Source organism: Nomascus leucogenys, chromosome 12, assembly GCF_006542625.1.
Source record: "Nomascus leucogenys isolate Asia chromosome 12, Asia_NLE_v1, whole genome shotgun sequence".
NCBI classification, from domain to species: Eukaryota; Metazoa; Chordata; class Mammalia; order Primates; family Hylobatidae; genus Nomascus; species Nomascus leucogenys.
The window spans coordinates 3,376,795-3,385,237 of record NC_044392.1 but is presented as its reverse complement, the minus strand read 5'-3'; the positions used below and the strand labels follow the sequence as shown (position 1 = coordinate 3,385,237).

The window sequence follows — 8,443 nt, the reverse complement described above, 5'->3', positions numbered from 1 at the left end:
CTGTACCTTTCTCCTGAGAAAATGCCTCCTGTCTCCTACAGAACTGGCCATGGCCTGTGGCTTTGTGGGGCCAGGTTGCTTTCACCTCTTCCTAGGCCCACCTCCCATGGAGTCTAGCACCTGGCACCTCCAATTCCAGGACCATGAGGGCTCTGCAGGAGAAATGGCTAGCTTCTTGTTGATATTTCCTTTGGCAGGCATTTCCATGTGATCTTCCCCTGTTCCGCTAAGGCATTTACCTTGCCTCCATCCCATTTCTGCCTTTGTATATGGGATGGGATTGCCAACTTCTCCGAGTTTTATTGAGGATAGAGTTCATACAGGTTTACTTGTTCTCCTTGTTATTTGCGGTAAGTTTCAAGAGAAGAGGAAAAGAAACATCTTTACTCCACCATCTTAAAGCCACAGGTCTACGCTAAATAGACAAAGTTTATATTAAGTCTACGTTATCTTTTAATCCTCACAACTCCTAATATGGCAAATCATGGAATAGAGGTTCAGAGAAGTTAAGTTCTGTGCCCTAAGTCGCAGTTGGAAAGCAGCTAAGAAGCCAGGTCTGGCCAAAGGCAAACCCATAATTTTTCTTTTACTGTCTCCTGTTTCCCAACATGCTGAGATCAAGGGAAGGTGGCAAATTATAGTCTAGCCTGGATCAATACCTAGAAGTACAATATAAGAAAGACCTTTGGGACAGACTGTTAACCAAGGCTATCAAGAAGAAACAAGAAATGCCCAGAGTAGGGTCCAGCATTGGGGAAGGGAGTTGAAGGACTTCCAGGGAATCCTAGACTTAGGCCATGAAGAAAGTAAGAAGGATAAGTCTTGAGGGAACTTGGAAGATAAATTGGTTTCCAGGGACCCAGAAAGAAAGATCAGTGAGGCCGATGGGGTTACACTGTGAGAGCAAAATAAATGCTCCTGTGGGCACTGGACTTAGGCCCATCCTGAGACACTGGTGACTTCCAGACCCCCAGCCTCTCATTGCTATCTTGATTAGGACTCCTAATATTCCCCAGACTGTCTCTCGCTGACCTCAGCCAGGGTGGGGTCTGGGTGAATAACCGGGTTGGTAATAGAGCAAGTCAGAACTGAGAATGCTGGTCCAACCTGGATGTGCATAGAGTATCTTTACTCTATGGATGGGCATAGTGCAAAGGGTATCCTTACATTAATTCCTGTTTACACATGCCACATGGGTTTCATTTCACAGACCAACTCTGATCAGTGACAGCTGCCTGGGGCACCACAGGGAGAATGACTCTGTGGCTTTGTCCAAGCTCAGGGGGATAGAATGACAGAGCTGATTAGCGATGTCTGCCAAGGGGGTTCAACAGAAGAGTTCAAGAATGTGTGCTGTCACAGATCCAGGCTGTCTCCTCTTCCAAGACTCATGTCCTCCATCAATGTGATCAAGTTGCTCTCAATGTCCTTATTCGAGTCATTGGTAAGAATTGAACAAGATAGGTCTAGGGATGCCGCCATTAGGTGCAGTTTTGACGTTGGCCTCTATCTTGGTACTGATGTACAATCATTGGATATAGTCTGCCACATTTAGCATTAATTTTGAAATTGTTTTCCAGGCTACATTTTCCAATCGTTTGTCCAAAAGAGACTTTTTATGGGAAACTTCCACTTGGGATAGGACAGAGTGCATTCCCTTTACGATGTCCCTTCCTGAGATGCATACACTGGGATGTTGAGACGTGAGTGGATCACAGGGGAAAAGAGATAAGCCCTCTCACTTATGATCCCTGAGGTCCAATATTTAGATAGCAGCCTGTGGTCTCCTTTCATGCCCTGAGTAAACGCTGAGTCTCGTGGGGAAAATGAGAGGTAAAGATTACGCAGAACACAACAAAAATAAACAGGCACGCTCCATTTCAAGCAGCTCATACTTTTATCATAAAATACAAACTTTCTAAAATTAAGTGTCTTACTTCTATTTTACCAACAACAACAAAAACAAAAATCACTCATGTTAGCTACATACAGATGCATAAGTGGTTGAGCAAGCAAGTATGAATATGAGGGTCGTGTGTGTGTGTGTGTGTGTGTGTGTGTGTGTGTAGCTTGTGCCATGTGTGAGGAGGGCTATTTGTGTGTCAGTGTTGGCCAATAGATGAATCTGGTCTTGCTGTTTTGTCTGTGACCTGGTCAGAATCTTGCCTTTCCAAACTTCATACCAAGCTTTTGCAGAATCCAAAAATCAGAGCCCCTAGCCCTGATCCAAGGGCTAAGGGAGGAGAAGGGAGAAGAGGAGATCTAAAAGTTTATGCCATTCCCACTGGAGGAAAAATAGGGGCTGTGCATCAAGGGCCCTCCGGATGTCGAGCCGAACCTGGAAGAGAGGGAGGGTGGATGCCATGATGAGATTCCTAATGTTATTGGAGAGAATTAGAAAAAAATATATATTAATTTTATGGTTGTCAGAAACAGTGAAGACCATGACAGGCTTGGAGGGTAAAGGCTTTGGTATAAGAAAGGCTTTGGCCCTGGGAAAGTAAAATATTAAAATAATACAATTAGAGGACAATCAAGCACTTCTCCTTATGCTTACTTGGATCAGGAAGTCCCTGGGAGCCTGTAAAGATTGTTTCAATGGAACCTACACTCTCTGCCTGCCTGAGACCCATAGAACAGGGACCCTCTCTGGACCTAAGCATCTTACCTGTATTCCTGTGACCACTCTACCTGCCTTAGAGGACCAGACGTGTCCCTCAGGAAAATCTACAACATCAGAGAACTTAGAGGCAAGTCCAGCATAAGATCTTCGGGGCTGGACAATCCCAGAGTCCCTCCTCCCCTTCCCAGCACCAAGCTAAAGCAGGCCCTTCACTCCATCCCTGACTGAGAAGTAAGCACTGAGACATCACTGAGTGCCTAGGGCTTTGCTAGACCCTCAGGGAAGGAAGAGTTAAGACGTGAGCCTCACCGTCTAAGAGCAGAAATGCACACGCCTCTCCTTTTCTCCCTGGCACACTCCTATCCATACTTCAAAATAGAGTTCAAAAGCCATCTCCTCAGTGAAGACTTCCCTGACCTCTCCAGATGGAATCATTTACTCACACTTCTGGAATCCTACTGTAATTTCTTCACCCATCTGCTCAGATACTTTGAATGAATGGGAACAGAACTCAATACAAATTACAGTAGAGCAAATGGCTAGATTTAATCTAATCCTGGGATTCTCAATCACTTTTCAGCTGGGCAGATGCATATTATAGAAGAGATTCACGTTCATGGTACCCTCCTATGAATTGATGAAACAAAAAGTGGGGGCAGAGGAGGGAAGAAGCAATGGAAATAGACCACAGCATTCATTTGTAGTGCCTCAGCAGCTAACTGTGTCTGTTGCTTACTGAGTGTCCATGGGCAAGTTAGGCTGGGTTGTCTCACTACCTTCTCACTAAAATAAGTCCCAAGAGAGCAGAGACTTTACCTATTTCATATCCAGTGCCCAGGACCTGACACAGTGTGGGTGCCTCATAAGCAATCCATGCCAGTGGTAACCCAACCTCTGTTTCTCTCTTTCAGAAATCATATTGGAAGATCATTCAGAAATCCTAATGATGTTATTATAGGGATACCCTGCATTCCACTCTGACTTACAAAATAAAGGCTTAACCCATACTTCAGTATTTAACAAGTATCAGTAATCCACAATGATCATGACACAGCTCATATCTGATTGCCACACATGCAGCTAGCTCCTCCAGGCTGAGAACTTCGGATCAGGTCAACGGCCACAGGCATGATCTAGACAGTATGTACACTAGAGGGCCAGGAAGTGGACGAGAGTTAACAAGTAATGCTTCCGGGAGGAGGAGGAGCTTGAGTTGCCTGTTGAGTACAATGAACATATGTCCTGGTTTGCCTGGGCCGGCCTCTGTGTTGGTATTTCTGGTATAATTATTTTATAGTTTCATTTATTTGAAACAGAGTCTTACTCTGTCACCCAGGCTGGAGTGCAGTGGCACGATCTTGACTCTGCAATCTCTGCCTCCCAGGTCCAAGTGATTCTTGTGCCTCATTTTCCCCAATAGTTGGGACTACATGTGTGCACCATCACACCTGGCTAATTTTTTGTATTTTTAGTAGAGATGGGGTTTCACTGTGTTGGCCAGGCTGGTCTCAAACTCCTGACCTCAGGTGATCCGCCTGCCTTGGCCTCCCAAAGTGCTGGGATGACAGGTGTGAGCCACCGCGCCTGGCCTGGTATAATTATTATCTGTACTCCTTTTATCTCTCAAATTTATTATTGCTTGGAAGATAAATTGTATGGTTATCCCACCCGGATGAATGTGTGCAAATTGACTTGGCAGAGGGGAGGGCTCTACTTCTCCTTCCCTGAGGACATGGAAGCCTCTCGCTCCTTCCTCTCCCCTTCACACAGTTTTGTCTCTTGATTCCACCTTTTCTGCTGACCCTCCTTGTCTTCCACACTGAACTCTCTGCTTAGGCCCATGCATCCTCCCCGGCCAGGTGCAGCCTCACCTTGATCTTGTTCCATCCAGCACCTCGCGTCACCACCCCAACACCAGCACTTTGTTCAGGAAACACTTTCTTCACTTGGCTCCCTGCACTCCACTTTCCCATTTTTTCCCCACCTTTCTAGATAGTCCTACTTATTAATAGAATCTTTGCTGGTCCCTCCACATCTCCGCAGCCTCTACATGCTGGATCTCAAGGCTCAGCCCTTGGACCTCTTCTCTTCTCTATACTTGTGTATTTTGGGCCATCTCATCCCATCCCATCCCATGCCTTGAAATATCATGTATATGCGAATGGCTCCCAAATGCATTACCAGCCCCAACCTCTTCCCTGAGTTCCAGACTCCTATATGCACCTACCTATCCATAGCTCCACCCATCCGTCTAATGACATTCTCAATTTTCACATGTCTAATACTGACTCTTGGTAAACAGATCCTTGCTCTAGTCATCATGACCTTGGTCGTTTTTTGTTTTTGTTTTGTTTGTTTGTTCGTTTTTGTTTTGTTTTGTTTTTGAGATGGAGTCTTGCTCTGTCACCCAGGCTGGAGTACAATGGCATGATCTTGGCTCACTGCAACTTCCGCCTCCCTGGCTCAAGCGATTCTCCTGCCTCAGCCTCCCAAGTAGCTGGGATTACAGTCACCCACCACCATGCCCAGCTAATTTCTGTATTTTTAGTAGAGATGGGGTTTTAGCATCTTGGCCAGGCTGGTCTCGAACTCCTGACCTCAAGTGATCCACCCACCTCGGTCTCCCAAAGTGCTGGGATTACAGGTGTGAGCCACTGTGCCTGGCCCAATGACCTCAGTATTTTGGCATTGCCGTTGCTCCAGTTGCACAAGTCAAAAACCAAGGAATTTGCTTGACTTTTCCCTTTCCTTCATTACACATTCAACCAACATCACATCCCACCAATTCTACCAAGAAAATACCACATCACAGATCTTTTCACCTGCCCCCTTTCCCAGGGTCACTGCCTTCATCCATCCCACCAATGCCTCTTGCTCAACTGTAAAGCTCCTAGCCTACTCCCCTGCCTCAACTCTTATCCTCATAGTCCATTCTTCAGACATTGGCCAATGTGATCTCTTTTCTATAGAAAATTAGAACATGTCCTCATCAGTTTAATGGTTCTCCACTGCTCCTGAAACAAGACTTCTAGCCATGCCTACCAGGCCCTGTCTAGTCTGGCCCTGGCTACCTCTGATTTTAATTCCACGCACTCCCTCCCTCACTGTTTGTGCTACAGCCACAGGTTCCCACCTCAGAGCCCTTGCACTTTCTATTCTTTCTGCCCAGAGGCTTATCCCTGACATGTATGTGTGGTTCATTCTCTCATTTCATTTAGATCTTGGCTCAAGAGGCTGCCCTTGATTCATCTCCCCACCCCAACCCATATCCTGAGGACTGGCCTTGCATGCTTGGCTTGTTTATCTCCTTATTGTCCATTTCTCCTCCTAGAATGAAAGCTCCTTAAGAGAAGGAAAACCTTTGTCTCGCTCGCTTCATTATCCCTGGTGCCTACAACAGCGCCAGGCACATATAAGGTGCTGGATCAATATTTTTTGAATGAACAGATCATCCCCTCTGGGTACTCAGGCTTGCACCCCTTACGTTATTTTTCTGACCTTATGGTCCTGGTCTCCCCAGCCTCTCAGAACGCCAATCCACCCCTATCCTTCTCATCCTCCTCTTTGCCTCCACTGTCTCTGGCTCTTCTCAGGCTGTTCCTTTCTCAGGCTGCCTTCCCACTCCTCCAACCTCTGCAGACCTAGGGAGACGAAGTCTCAACCTTCTGGTCTCACAGCTCCCAATCGGTGCTTCCCGAAACCTGACTGAGGAGACATTGAGACCACCGTCCCTCCCAGACACAGCCAGGGCTATCTCCTGCAGCAAGTCTGTCTTCCCAGAGCCCAGAGTCACAGCACAGACGTGGGAAGTTGGCCAGCCTGCAGGGGGCTTGGCTGGGTCTCTATTCTCACCTCCACGGGATGATAATCTCTCCCACAGGCCCCTAGAGCCACCTCCAGACCACACCCTATCCTGCTTCCTCTTTCTCTTACTTCCAGCCCATCAATTCACTCTGATGTGCATAAATCTTCCCTGGATCCCCAGGCCTAGCAGTCCAAAGCCTTTCATAATCCAGTCTCAAACTCCCTTTTCCAATCCTATATTCCACCTTTTTCAGAGACAAATCTACTGCTTCAGCCAGATGCCTTTATTCCCCAGGCCTCCAGCTTGCTGCATGCCTTCCCATCTGAGGGCCTTGCTCCTCCTGCCTGGAATGCCCTCCTCCCAGCGCTGCTGACTGGAACCTCCCCGGCTGCAGGGATTCTGCCTCTGTCCTTGGGCTGCTTTGATGGTTTTCACTTTGCCAGGGCACTAACATTGTTGTGCCCACATTTCATCTGCTCGCAGTTCTCTGAAGGGAAGAAGCATGCCCTATTCATCTATAGGTCCCCTGCAGGCTAAATTCAAATTAACTACATGTGTTAACACAGCGTTTCCCAGGGTGTGTTAGGTAGAACACACCATGATATACTCTGCAAGAGAAAGGAAGAGAGAGGGAGGGAGAGAGGAAAAGAAGGAGGGAGGGAGGAAAGAAGGAAGGAAGGAAAGAAGGAAGGAAGGAAGGAAATTTTTTTTTTTAAAGGATGTGGACGCTGGGCGCGGTGGCTCATGGCTGTAATCCCAGCACTTTGGGAGGCCGAGGCAGGTGGATGACCTGAGGTCAGGAGTTTCAACATGCTGAAACCCTGTCTCTACTAAAAATACAAAAATTAGCTGGGTGTGATGGTGGACACCTGTAATCCCAGCTATTCTGGAGGCTGAGGCGAGATAATCGCTTGAACCTGGGAGGCGGAGATTGCAGTGAGCCGAGATCGCGCCATTGCACCCTAGCCTGGGCAACAAGGACAAAACTCCATCTCAAAAAAATAATAATAATAAAATAAAAAAATAAAAGGGTGTGGATTTCATGTTTAAATAATAATATCGACCACCTTCTTGAACATTCTCCATGAACCCTAGGAAATTAAATGATCTGAGAATTCCAACAGTTAAGAAATCTGTTTATCTCTGTTTCCCACAGCTTTTCCCAAACAGAGCTGACTACTGAAACCACTTTCTGCATTTGTCCATTTTAACAAGCTATTTGGAGAAAATAGTGATTGAAAGGATGAGAGTTTGGGGACATGGGTTGGCACTGCAGGGAAGGTTCTGTAATGGGGAGGTGGAAGGATGGGAATCACTGTCAGGCTGGGAAGGTTGGCCTTAATCCTATAAAGTGAGTTTCTCAAACCCAGGCACCCATTCCCCAGGGTGTGCCCGGGAGACTGGGATTCCCAGGAATGACACGGCACCACCTGCCCCTTGGAGAATCCACATTAGTGGAAGGTTTGGTGGGTGGGAATGAATGGCTATGTATTATTATATTAAAACAAACACAAATTTGTGACTCAACAGCATGCACAATTTGAGTAGAGTTTTCAGCCAGAATGTTGAGTTTGTGCTGGTTGTTTGCTGTTAAACCCTCAGACTGTCCCAGGAAATAGGAGCTCCTTGCCTCTGCAGTTTGGGGAACTTGGTGGAAAAGTGTGGGCAGCCCTGATAAGCAGTCAAAGGCTCTTCAGCAGGGCCCGTCACAAAGTCAATGGGATGTTCGGGAGATTAGCCTGGCGAGGAGCTCAGGGTGCCAGCAGTGAGGTGACAGCTTTAAGGAGATTAGCTGGCCATGTCCTGTTGTAACCAAGCACATGAGTAAAGGCAGTTGCACCAACTGCCCCGCCTATGGAGTAGGTTATCCATATGTTACGGACCGTGCAGTTGCATTTCTGCAACCAGACCTGAAATACACCTACAAAAGGGGCCCACCAGGCCCTAGACCCTCTTCATCTCTGCACCAGGTCCTTCCAGGGCCCACGCAACCACCGGCCACAGGTACAGGGCCC

At 47.1% G+C, this 8,443-nt stretch overlaps 1 protein-coding gene across 2 annotated transcripts in view; it reads right to left on the bottom strand.

The window, feature by feature from the left end:
• Positions 1–1,878: 1,878 nt before the first annotated feature.
• Positions 1,879–8,443, bottom strand: part of C12H1orf94 (chromosome 12 C1orf94 homolog) — a 53,221-nt gene continuing 46,656 nt past the window's right edge. For both annotated transcript variants that reach the window (XM_003276405.2, XM_003276406.3), the window contains exon 7: positions 1,879–2,338. In XM_003276405.2, the coding sequence (XP_003276453.2) occupies positions 2,263–2,338 (76 nt within the window). In that variant the 3' untranslated portion in view covers positions 1,879–2,262. The remainder of the gene's footprint in view (positions 2,339–8,443) is intronic.